The following is a 13,890-nucleotide window of genomic DNA, read 5'->3' as shown; positions in this document are numbered from 1 at the left end:
AATCTGCTGGCACCATGGAAGGTGTCACAGAATATTAGAGGGCTGTGTAGCGACGGCAGCTCGCAGCTCCGTGCATTAGAGCACTTTCACGGACCCCCGCTGGCCTTCTGAAGCCTGTAGTTGTTAACAGCTTTTGACTCACAATTAGCCAGACAAGTTTATTAGCTGCCTGCAGGAGCTGGGATAGTTTGGGTTAGTGCAGTTAGCGAGGGCGTAAAGTGAGTGATAGGGAGGCTGGTGTGGAGGCCTAGAGTGGTAGGTCACAGGTGTGGAGGGTGCACTGTGGTGGTTTTGGTACAGAGGATGACTGTACCTTATCTGTCTGTGGGTGGGGGTGCAGGTATGTCCTTTGCTCTGTACAGTGCAGACACATGCCCCTTTGCCCTCCCAGTCTCCAACGTGTCCTTTTGGGTGGTGGTATAATTTTCCCCTAAAAACTTTTTTGTATAAAGGTTTCTCATTGTTGTTCGGAACCCACTGCCCGCCGCAATTCGTTGTAACTTTGTCAAGTTCACCACCCCCCACCCCATCCGTTGGTTGCACCTGTTGATCAGCCCTGTACAGAGCCCAGTTGCGCCTTTTTCCAAGTCTGCCCTGTACGACGATTGTGCTTACCCGGTATCCAAAAAGGCATATGGCTTGAGAGATGTGGTCATCGGTCGAGTGTGTACTGACATTTGATTAACACTTGATAACGCTTGATTTAACCTACATCATCATCAATATTTCATCTGGTTGGCTGACATAGAGAGTAGCGACTGCATCAATGACCCTCCGATCCAACTCCATCCCTTTTTCAGTCGGGAGTTGTATATGCATGTCAGGGCAGCAGCAACACAGGTACTCTACACTCTAGCTAACCACCATACTAAAATATCTACACAAGCCTTTAGCCAGCCAGCCGTATATCATGAGTTAGACAATTATTATGTTTTTTATTGTTGTTGTAATTTTACCCCCAATTCGTGATATCCAATTGCAATCCAATCTTGTCTCATCGCTGCAACTCTCCAACGGGCTCGGGAGAGGTGAAAATAGAGTAATGCGTCTTTCAAAATATGACCCGCAAAGCTGCGCTGCTTCGTAACACCCGCTCGGTTGAACCCGGAAGCCAGCCACACCGATGTGTCGGAGGAAACACAATTCAACTGACGACTGTTTGTCAACTTGCCCGCCACAAGGAGTCGCTAGAGCGCGATGAGCCAAGGAAAGCCCCCCAACCAAACCCTCCTCTAACCCGGATGACGCTGGGCCAATTGTGCACCGCCCTATGGGACTCCAGGTCACGGCTGGCTGTGACACAGCCTGGGATCGAACCCCAGACTGTAGTGACGCTTCAACACTCCGATGCAGTGCCTTAGACTGCTGCGCCACTTGGGAGGCCCGAGTTAGACAATTATGAATATTAAATTATGAAGTTATTATTTGATACAAGCGTTGAAGATTAATCACAATCAGTAAAAGAAATCGAGTAAGCTACAGATGTCGTATCTTAATTTGATCACTCTTACTGAGAATTCTAGTGCAGAGCAGGAAATGCAAACTCTGTGTAGTGTTTTCAAGGTTTAAAAGGCTTCTTAAGTTTGTAATTTCCCACTTTAAAATGTCAGAGTTGATTTGCCCTAACAAAAATGTATTATTTTAGCAAACTGGCTTCAATTAAGATCCTACACCTGTAACTAGCATATTTGCATCAATCATCAACATCAATGATCAGCTGATAGCCCACACTCTTTTTCTGATGTCAATCAGGAAAAAGAGTAAAGCACTGTGTACTAACTTGCTTAAAATGTGTGTGTGGCAGAGCACCTGCCCCTGAACGGTCTGTGCTTGGTCCTTCTGGCAAGCAATAACCTAATTGTCATAATTCAGTATGCCAAAAGTCTATTACACTGATTCCAACCGTCATCCTAGATCTCCAGCAGACAAATACAATTCTGAAATCCCTATTCACACAAAGGTGGCTTAAGATGGCAAAGTCTCATAGTAGATCTGAATACGCCAATGATCAGAAAAAGGGAAAGAAAGATAAATACTTTACTCTCGCTGAAGGCTTCCGACCCGGCCTGTATGAATTGCAGAGTGGAGAGGCCTGTCTGGATGAACTGGGTATTTTATTACCCAGTCCCCCCAATATGATGAATCCCCAGAACTGAGAAGACTGGCGATCCCAACCTCCATTTGTAAGAGATTAGCTCCTTTGATTAGTGTCAGCTGCCTCCGACTGCCAGATAAATCATTGATGGTATCCCAAAAGCAAACGCAAACCTTGCTATTTATTACAGTAAATATTTTAGTATTTAAGGGATGGGTATTTATGAGAAATTCTGTGCCAAATGACTGCTGGATAAAAAATAAATAAACATAATTTTGTGGGTGCCTGGTGTATTAAGCTTTCATATTCTATGAATTATATGTTGCCTGAAAGCTTGTGTTAGTATATTATGCAGTTTGTCTCCACATAATTGTGTGTAGATCATAACACAGAAAATAGTGGTGGGTGGGATGAGTGGGGTTGGGGGGGAGCATGCACCCCATGAATGATTTTTAAAGGCTTTGAGTAGGTTGTACTTAAGAGCCAATTCTTCCACTCAACAAGAGACGCAAATTAGATTGGAGAAAACCCTCAAGTAGTGTTGTTTATACTGTGTTCTCAGATTTTTCTAATTACAAAAATAAAGCCCCTCGTGGCAAAATATTGGAACGTTCACAAAGGAGGATTACTGCGACCTAAAAATAGTACACATTGCACATACTCTGTAAGCGGAAAAAGGAATATGTGTACTCCCTATTTCCTTCAGCTGGTTTTTAGAATTTTTTACAAATGTATTAAAAATAAAAAACAGATCACATTTACATAGGTATTCAGACCCTTTACTCAGTACTTTGTTGAAGCACCTTTGGCAGCAATTACACCCTCAAGTCTTTTGGGTATGACGTTGCAAGCTTGGCACAGAGTTTCTCCCATTCTTCTCTGCAGATCCTCTCAAGCTTTGTCAGGTTGGATGGGGAGCGTTGCTGCACAGTTGTTTTTAGGTCTCTCCAGAGATGTTTGATTGGGTTGAAGTTCTGGCTAGGCCACTCAAGGACATTCAGAGACTTGTCCCGAAGCCACTCGTGCATTGTCTTGGCTGTGAGCTGAGGGTTGTTGTCTGTTAGAAGGTGAACCTGGCTTCCGTTTGGCCACTCTATCATAAAGGCCTGATTGGTGGAGTGCTGCAGAGATGGTTGTCCTTCTAGAAGGTTCCTCCATCTCCACAGAGGAACTCTGGGGCTCTGTCAGAGTGACCATCGGGTTCTTGGTCACCTCCCTGTCCAAGGCCCTTCTCCCCCGTATGCTCAGTTTGGCCGGGTGGCCAGCTCTAGGAAGAGTCTTGATTGTTCCAAAACCATTTAAGAATGACGGAGGCCACGGTGTTCTTGGGGATGTTCAATGCTGCAGACATTTTTTTTGGTGCCCTTCTCCAGATCTGTGCCTCAACACAATTGTGTCCCAGAGCTTTACGGACAATTCCTTCGACCTCATGGTTTGGTTTTTGCTCTGACATGCCCTGTCAACTGTGGGACTTTGTAGACACAGGTGGTGCCTTTCCAAATCATGTCCAATCAATTGAATTCACTACAGGTGGACTCCAATAAAGTTGTAGAAACATCTCAAGGATTATCAATGGAAAAAGGATGCACCTGTGCTCAATTTCGAGTCTCATAGCAAAGCGTCTGAATACTTATGTAAATAAGGTATTTCAGTTTTTATTAGTAATACATTTACAAACATTATGAAAAACCTGTTTTCGCTTTGTCATTATATGGTATTGTGTGTAGAGTGATGAGGAAAAAATATATAATTTAGCAATTTTAGAATAAGGCTGTAACGTTACAAAATGTCGAAAAAGTCAAATGGTCTGAATACTTTCCGAATGCACTGTAGGTGGTTGACGCCACTCCTGCATCCATACTGTACTATATCAGCCATATCAATGGCAGATACATTATCATATGACTATTGACTCATCACCTCTTTCTCAGGTGTCCATGAATTGTGACTATGTGTTTGTGAACGGGAAAGAGACACGGGGCTCCATGAATGCCCGGGTCATCTTCAGCTATGAGCACCTCAGTGCCCCCCTGGAGCTGACCGTGTGGGTGCCCAAACTCCCCCTCCAAGTGGAACTGTCCGACAGCAACCTGAGCTTCATCAAGGGCTGGAGGGTACCCATTCTTCCTGACCGCAGGTAGGAAGGACTCACCCACACACTAAACATGGAGTGCACTGCTGTTTTCGAGCTGATGTTTATTTTACATTTGAGATTACCACACTCTTGTTTCGATCGTCTGTCATGTGTCGTATATGTTAAGTCGTATGTGACATGTTGTGGTGGTGGAATTTGGGGAGAGCTGTTATAACTTCTCAAGGTTTATGCTCTGTTCTGTGATGAACTGCATTTCATAGACTCCTGTTATGTCTGCACCCTAAAACAAGGCCATTATGTTCTGGGACTGTTGCTTGTATAAAGAAACCGTTGTGTATCCAATATGATTGTATTATCAATCAATTTTATTTTCCTTCCATATTTATTATTTTATTTTTATTGAACCTTTATTTAACTAGGCAAGTCAGTTAAGAACAAATTCTTATTTACAATGACGGCCTAGGAACAGTGTGTTGGCTGCCTTGTTCAGGGGCAGAATGATATATTTTTACCTTGTCAGCTCGGGGATCTAGCAACCTTTCGGTTACTGACCCAATGCTCTAACCACTAGGCTACCTGCCGTCCTATATGAGGGACATGCAACCAAGTTCTTCCCAGACTGATCAGTGACAGATCTCCTTTGCAGCTGCTTGTTTAATGATGTACTACTACACTGTAAATAGTCACTGCCTAGATGTTTGGATTGAGTTTTCCACAACAATGTCGTTCAAGGGACGGGATCCTGCCTAAGCAATGTTTAGGCATCTTAGCACAGCTGCTGCCTGTGCACACATTTTTTATTAGAGTTTAAGCCAGCCCATGGTTTCAAATAATCACACTTATCCCTCTTAAATAATTGAACTAAACTATGAAGTTTGACTGAGAACAGGACTTTAAGCCAATTTTCATCTGACTGAAAATAAATTCACTGCATGTTCTTAGGGCCGGTTTCCTAGACACTGATTAAATCTAGCTGAAAAACCTATTTCAATAGAGATTTTCGATCGAGAATGGTTCTTAATCCTAGTCTTAATCAGTGTCTGGGAAATAGGCCGCTAGGGTTTCACATTTTCTAAACCATGAACTACATTAACTGCTATGTATTCATATTTTGTAGGGAATAGAAAAAAAACACAACTCCAGAAGGCTTTTTATGGTTATTTTTGAATGTGGACAGAATTGTATCACCAAATGTCATTACGCCCTTACCTAAATGTTTGCGACGTCGTCAGAACATGGACAAAAAAACTTCACTGTGTGAAAAAAATGTATTTCTAGGTACAGGCTCAACCTGGCAAACTCTCTCTGACCTGTGCGAGAGTCATGATACTCAATGAAGAGAGTCATGCTTTCTCTCATGTTTACCTAGTCTTAACTGAACGCTCGTCTACACTCTCGTCTGTCTCTCCACTGCCATTGCGGCTTTGTTGTACAAGAAGAGGAACAGCACATGTTAGCCTTAAAATGTCTAGCGTCAGCCTGCCAGGGGACGTGATACATGTTCGAGTATTGTCAGACCTTTTAGGGAACACAGGACAGGCCTGCTTTCCCGGGCTCCGGGAATCAATGGATGGTAAATGCTTTGTCAGTCACTGACTGCTTGCTGTCGCTCCTGCTTCTCAAGTTATCTGAAAGGATAAGTCAGAGCAAAGATTAATTACCCTTGGAAACAGAGGAGAGCTTTTTAGCATTTAGGGAATGCCGGCAGCATGTCAGACTGCTGAGGAAAGAATGGAAGGCACACGTCCAAATCTTGCTTGATTGGTCGTCTTTGGAGTTTTGTGCCAGGTTGTAGGATTTTTCCCTCACGAAGGGCACATTGGAACAGACATTGTAACAAATGTCCCCCATATGGATTAGTGTTGGGCCTCTCATCACATCAAGTGCTATGATGTTAATTATATAATGATAAGAAGCAATTAATAACATCATCTCCTGAAACAGGACGCAGGATTTAACTACACTACAGCATCTTCCACAAACGTATTAAGTAAACATGCATCATTAAAGGTTATGATAAACTGCTGAAACTGTTTAGTAAATAGTAAAGCAAATACATTTTTACTTGGTTCACCTCTGTTGTTGTAAACTTTGACACTGGATACGGTTTTGACATGGGTAATGGTATTGACACTGGTAATGGAACTGATACCGGCAATGATATTGACCATGGTTACGGTATTGATACTAACATCACTGACCATTTGTCACCCCTCTCTCTCAATCAGGAGCGCCAGAGACAGTGATGTGGATGACGACGAGGACGACCGGCGAGTGAGTCGGGGCTGCACCCTGCAGTACCAGCGCACCCTGGTCAAGGTCCTGACCCAGTTCCACACCACCTCCACCGAGGGCACTGACCAGGTTATCACCATGCTGGGGCCCGACTGGCAGGTGGATGTGACCGACCTGGTGCAAGACTCGCTGAAAGTGGTCGACCCCAGGATAGCTGAGCTGGTGGACCGCACTGTGCTGGTGGGCCTGGAGCTGGGGTCCACTGTACTGAAGGTATTGAACCTTGGCTAGTTCTCCAAAGTTTGAAAAGTGAAGTAGCTTCTTTCAATTGTATTCACTGTGCTGAAGCTATAGAACATTGGCTAGGTCTCCAAAGTCTGAGAAATTAAATAGCTTTTTTCAATGGTCTCTTTTCCTTAATTGATGTTCTTGCACTCAAAAGCATTATAGGCTAGAGCCCTAGAGGCTAATAGTAACTTGACACTGATGTAGAGTGCTTGGATCACACTTGACCAAAGTGCAGATGTAATATGCAGAAGCGTTTGAAGAGTGCGAGACAAGATATGTTCTGCTTCATGCACACTGACCTAGACAAACTGGACATGTGAAAGCGAGAAAAGTATAACTCTCCCTCAATACTTAAACCCATTTCGTATTTGTAATGGAATGCTCTACGAGGATTAAATTATGAATGAGATCTGTCTGTGGTCGTCCTTCCTTTTAAAGATGGCTTCATCTGCATAGGAATGTTCTCTATATGGTCATCCGCCTAGTCTCCCACTGTGCAGTTAACAGCTTTACCAACCTGAGTGATCAATGGCTTAGAAGGCTGGGAGAAATCAAAAGATCTCAAGTTTATAGCATATTTTAGGGTGCACAAGGACTGCTGGACCTGTCTGTCCTAGAAAATTAAGAGTAGCCTAGAACAAACGTGAATTGTTAATACTGCCCTACAAATGCAAAACAAAGTAACTCAAATATTTGATCTGTTGTAATGGCCAGATACAGTGCCTTGCGAAAGTATTCGGCCCCTTTGAACTTTGCAACCTTTTGCCACATTTCAGGCTTCAAACATAAAGATATAAAACTGTATTTTTTTGTGAAGAATCAACAACAAGTGGGACACAATCATGAAGTGGAACGACATTTATTGGATATTTCAAACTTTTTTAACAAATCAAAAACTGAAAAATTGGGCGTGCAAAATTATTCAGCCCCTTTACTTTCAGTGCAGCAACCTCTCTACAGAAGTTCAGTGAGGATCTCTGAATGATCCAATGTTGACCTAAATGACTAATGATGATAAATACAATCCACCTGTGTGTAATCAAGTCTCCGTATGAATGCACCTGCACTGTGATAGTCTCAGAGGTCCGTTAAAAGCGCAGAGAGCATCATGAAGAACAAGGAACACACCAGGCAGGTCCGAGATACTGATACTGTTGTGAAGAAGTTTAAAGCCAGATTTGGATACAAAAAGATTTCCCAAGCTTTAAACATCCCAAGGAGCACTGTGCAAGCGATAATATTGAAATGGAAGGAGTATCAGACCACTGCAAATCTACCAAGACCTGGCCGTCCCTCTAAACTTTCAGCTCATACAAGGAGAAGACTGATCAGAGATGCTGCCAAGAGGCCCATGATCACTCTGGATGAACTGCAGAGATCTACAGCTGAGGTGGGAGACTCTGTCCATAGGACAACAATCGGTCGTATATTGCACAAACCTGGCCTTTATGGAAGAGTGGCAAGAAGAAAGCCATTTCTTAAAGATATCCATAAAAAGTGTTCGGAGACACACCAAACACCTCGGAGACACACCAAACATGTGGAAGAAGGTGCTCTGGTCAGATGAAACCAAAATTGAACTTTTTGGCAACAATGCAAAACGTTATGTTTGGCGTAAAAGCAACACAGCTGAACACACCATCCCCACTGTCAAACATCGTGGTGGCAGCATCATGGTTTGGGCCTGCTTTTCTTCAGCAGGGACAGGGAAGATGGTTAAAATTGATGGGAAGATGGATGGAGCCAAATACAGGACCATTCTGGAAGAAAACCTGATGGTGTCTGCAAAAGACCTGAGACTGGGACGGAGATTTGTCTTCCAACAAGACAATGATCCAAAACATAAAGCAAAATCTACAATGGAATGGTTCAAAAATGAACATATCCAGGTGTTACAATGGCCAAGTCAAAGTCCTGAATCCAATCGAGAATCTGTGGAAAGAACTGAAAACTGCTGTTCACAAATGCTCTCCATCCAACCTCACTGAGCTCGAGCTGTTATGCAAGGAGGAATGGGAAAAAATGTCAGTCTCTCGATGTGCAAAACTGATAGAGACATACCCCAAGCGACTTACAAATGTCGTTCCACTTCATGATTGTGTCCCACTTGTTGTTGATTCTTCACAAAAAAATACAGTTTTATATCTTTATGTTTGAAGCCTGAATTGTGGCAAAAGGTCGCAAAGTTCAAGGGGGCCGAATACTTTCGCAAGGCACTGTATATTATCTGATTAATGTGGTATTTTTTTTCCTGACACAAGATCAAGCCAGTTGATCAGAATATATCATGGAGAATCATAAATTGCTGTCTGTCTAGACAGAAAAATACTTTGTTTAAAAAAGAAAATTATATTGCAACCTCTTTGCAATAAGGAATTGAGACCAAAAGCTCAAGAGAAGTTTCAAGTGTTTAATTCCAAGGATACAGTCAGCTGAGTGCATCCATTTAGAAAGTTCACAACCCATTTCATACTCTCCCCTTGTAGTTGTCACCTCACCAGCTATACATTTTATGACCCCAATGAGTTTCCCTCTGGCTCCCCTGTGGAATGTCCATGCTCCTCTCTTTGTTTAGTCAGATCCCACTTCATCCATCTTTTGTTCTGGGCCTGACCCTGCTCTCTGATCCTATGCAATTTCCTCTTCTCTGATTAGGTCATGGTTTCTAAATTAGCATACACACAATTTCATAGCCTAATCTAATCATTCACTACACAGGATACAAACAAACTACAGTTTAACTTGAAACATGGTACATTTTAATAGAATCCATTAACTTTTAAGTCAGATTTTCCCGGAAGAAGAAAAAATACGTAGTTGCTACGTTTTGCCTTTGTTGGGCAGAATAGTTTCTTTCTTTTTTTAAGATGTCAATTCCAAACTTAACATGGTTAATCATGGTAATGTCTTTGATGACCCTAAAACGTTTCAAGTTGATAGGCCATTGTGAAGTGGATTTACAAAGGATTTAAATGGATACATAAAAGCCATCAGCCATCTTTTAACCAACTAAGAGATGTACCATGGGCCTGCATACCAAATTTAGTCTTATTTGGACATATGAGGAAAGACACCTACATACAAAGTTCCACATCTTTAGGTCAAATGGGGTGTCAGATATGAGGGTTTGTGTAATTTGATATCTAAGTATAACAATAGGTTTCACAAGTTTGCTGTGAACCCCGAATTAAAGGTCGGAACAGCACTTTTGTGAAATGTATGCTTTGGCCTTCCCCACCATTCTTCCTTCTCTCTTTTTTGGAAAGCTAATTATTTCTTTGGCTAAAAGTACGGCACTACAAAGGGTGTAAGAGTCCAATTTTGTATTGTTTACACAGTTGTGAGAGACCTTACTTAATCACACAATTAGTCGATATACACTATATATACACAAGTATGTGGACACCCCTTCAAATGAGTGGATTGGCTATTTCAGCAACACCCGTTGCTGAAGGGTATAAAATTGAGCACACCGCCATGCAATCTCCATAGACAAACATTGCCAGTAGAATGGCCTTACTGAAAAGCTAAGTGACTTTCAACAGGACACCGTCATTGGATGCCACCTTTCCAACAAGTCAGTTCGTCAAAATTATGCCTTGCTAGAGCTGCCCCAGTCAATTGTAAGTGCTGTTATTGGGAAGTGGAAACGTCTAGGAGCAACAACGGCTCAGTCGCGACGTGGTAGGCCACACAAGCTCACAGAACAGGACCGCCGAGTACTGAAGTGCGTAACGCGTAAAAATTGTCTATCCTCAGTTGAAACACTCACTCCTGAGTTCCAAACTGCCTCTGGAAGTATAACATTCAATTAGTTGCAAGAATTTTGTATAGTAATTTAAATTGAAAAATGTGAAGTTTTGCATCGGTGTCAATTCATAAACCATGTGCCATGGAATGGGTACATCGAAAATCTCTTCCCAACTATTTTGCAATTTATATGGCACAGCTGTCAGTTTATTGGTCCTTAAATTAAATTGGTATATGTTTTTATTTATTACACTTTTCTTTAACCATTTCTTTAACCATATGTTCTTTAATACAGGGCTGAAATACAAATTCCTTACTTTTTTCCCCTTCTACTTGCCTCTTCCATTTTTTGTGGTAATGCTGCAATTAATTGGTTGTAATTTGGGGTAGAGCAGACATTTCTATTTGTCTGTGTTAGCTGCATGGGTGACATAACTTCACCAGTCCTATTTATGACATCATTCACAAAAATTATAAATTTTTTAAACATTTCTTCGAAAAATTGTTTTTTTTATCAATTAGTATATTTGAATTTAACTACAATATTTGTTGTATTATTTGTTCTGTCTTTTCAGGTGGATTAAACTGAAATTGCAACCAACTTTCTAAGGCTTGTTTAAAAAATAAAGATATTTTGGAGATTATTTCCTTTTCAAACAATCGAAAGTGGGCCGGTGTAATCTGAATAAAGGGAAATGGGCCCTTCTTGAACATAGGATGAGACATTCGTACCAATTTACTAGAGAAGCAGTTTGGATTTAAGTATACCTTTTGTATGACTGATGCCTTTAGTGAGAGGTCTAATGCTTTAATATTTAATCATTTCTGCTCTCCGAATTCATATTTGTTATATAAATAGGCCCTTTTAATTTTATCTGGCTTGCCTTTCCAAATAAAAATGAATATTTTATGTTCATATCATTTAAAAAGCAGGTCACTAGATGTAGGCAAAACCATAAGCAAATAGGTAAACTGTGATATGACTAAAGAGTTCATCAGAGTGATTTTTCCACAAATAGACAGGTATTTTCCTTTCCATGGTAGCAAGATCTTATCTATTTTTGTTACATTTCTATAAAAATGTATTGGAGTGAGATACTTTCTTTCTTTCGGGATTTGTATACCGAGTGTGTCCACATCTCCATCAGACCATTTTATTGGTAAACTACATGGTAATATAAAATTAGCATTTTTTTAGTGATCCAATACGTAATATAGTACATTTATCATAATTTGGTTTTAATCCAGAGAGAATAGCAAAAGTATCTAGATCCTCTATGAGGCTGTGGAGAGACTTTAATTGTGGTTTTAAAAGAAAACATGAATCATCAGCGTACAATGACACCTTCGTTTTTAAGCCACAGATTTCTAATCCCTTAATATTATTGTATGATCTAATCTTAACAGCTAATAATAAATAATGGCAATAATAAATAGATATGCCGATAGTGGACAACCTTGTTTTACTCCTATAGAGAGTTTAAAACTTTCTGAGATGTAGCCATTATTTACTATTTTACACCTAGGGTTACTATACATAACTTTAACCCATTTTATAAGAGATTCCCCAAAATTGAAATATTCTATGCATTTATATATAAACTCCAGTCTTACTTTATCAAAAGCCTTTTCAAAATCAGCTATGAAAACCAGGCCTGGTGTCCCCAATATTTCATAGTATTCTATTGTTTCCAGTACTAGTCTTATATTATCTCCAATTCATTATCTCCAGTTCATGTAAAAAACCTGTCTGATTAGGATGATTAATATCTGACAATATGTTTTAAATTCTATGCGCCAAGCATTTTGCTAGGATTTTTGCATCACAACACTGAAGTGTAAGAGGTCTCCAATTTTTTAAATGGACTGGATCTTTATTTTTACCACTTGGGTCCTGTTTCAGTAATAATGATATCAGACCTTCTTGTTGCGTGTCTGATAATCTACCATTTATATATTCTTAAAGTACTTTACATCCTCTTTCAAAATATAATTTGGTGAATCATGCGTGACTCCATCATTTGTAACAAGTTTTAATAAAAAAAAATTGGTAGCATTTCAAGATTGAAAAATAATTTGGTGTATTTTTCCCCATATTCCATCCAGTTCGCCTTATTTTTATAATCTATAACACTGGATCTTTCTTGAATAAGTTCTTCCATTTCTTTTTTTCCCCCTCTAACTTATTCTGTGCCTCTATGGTACCGTTTTTATTGCTATCTAACTGTACTGTTAGTCCTTCAATTTCCTTTGTTAATATGGACTTTTTTGATCTAAATTGCTTTTGTTTTATTGATGAGTACTGAATTGCATGGCCTCTAAAGGCACACTTAAACGTGTCCCATACAATAAGGGGATCTGCTGTACCTATGTTATGTCTGAAAAAGTATGTTATAAATTCTTCTGTCCTAGATCTAAACAATTTATCATCTAGTAGGCTTTGATTAAATTTCTAATATCCTCGCCCACGTGGAAATTCCGTAAGAGTAATATATATGCCAATTATGTGATGAGCCCACCGCATTCTGTCCCCTATCAACACTTTTTAAACTTTTGGTGCCGGAGAGAATGGCATAAGAAAGTAGTCAAGACGACTAGCTTGATTAAGCCTCCGTCATGTATATCTCACTAGGTCAGGGTATTTAAGTCTCCATATATCCACTAATTCCAATATATCCATGACATTCATGATTTCCTTAAGTGCTTGAGGGTGATCTTTTGTTGTGTGATTTCCTTTCCGGTCCATAGAGGTATTTAAGACCATATTAAAATCTCCCGCCATAATAATAGAGTCTAGTGTTGCTTGTAGAGTTGATAAATTCTTATATATATTTTCAAAGAAGCTTGGATCATCATTATTCGGACCATATAGGTTAATAAGCCATATCTGTTTATTGTCCAATAACATATTTAAAATAATCAATTTACCTTCTATCTGTTTGGACAATTTGCACATTTGGTTCAAAATTACTGTTAATTAAAACCATCACCCCTTTTGAATTTCTTTGCCCATGGGAAAAATATATTTCCCCCCCCCCCCCAGTTATTTTTCTACAAAACTTCATCTAAACTTGTTGAATGGGTTTCCTGTAAACAATATATTTTGTATTCCTTCTCTTTTAGCCAGGTAAATACTGATCGTCTTTTCTTATTATCTGCGAGGCCATTACAATTGTAACTAGCTATACTTATTTCACCACTTAACATAATGAGACACAACTTTCAATTCTATTTATCAAAATATATGTTTGTAAACGTACCATTAAAAAGTAACATGATGATTGAGTGTCTATATAGCTGTACCATGATATTTGCATTGCTACTAAGTAAACCTCCAATTGGTCCCCACCATTCCACCTGCTAAAAGCCCTCCTCATCCCGAGCTGGGCCATCATCCCAATGCCCTGAACACCACCTCCGACCCCTG

At 40.2% G+C, this 13,890-nt stretch overlaps 1 protein-coding gene across 2 annotated transcripts in view; it reads left to right on the top strand.

Moving 5' to 3' along the window:
* LOC110537699 (transmembrane protein 132E) overlaps positions 1–13,890 on the top strand; it is a 385,161-nt gene that overhangs the window by 345,383 nt on the left and 25,888 nt on the right. For both annotated transcript variants that reach the window (XM_021623939.3, XM_021623937.3), the window contains exons 6-7: positions 4,027–4,232; positions 6,419–6,698. In XM_021623939.3, the coding sequence (XP_021479614.1) occupies positions 4,027–4,232; positions 6,419–6,698 (486 nt within the window). The remainder of the gene's footprint in view (positions 1–4,026; positions 4,233–6,418; positions 6,699–13,890) is intronic.

This window comes from Oncorhynchus mykiss, chromosome 12 (genome assembly GCF_057628025.1).
Source record: "Oncorhynchus mykiss isolate SJ-2025 chromosome 12, ASM5762802v1, whole genome shotgun sequence".
Taxonomy (NCBI): Eukaryota; Metazoa; Chordata; class Actinopteri; order Salmoniformes; family Salmonidae; genus Oncorhynchus; species Oncorhynchus mykiss.
This window is presented reverse-complemented; position numbering and strand designations above follow the sequence as displayed.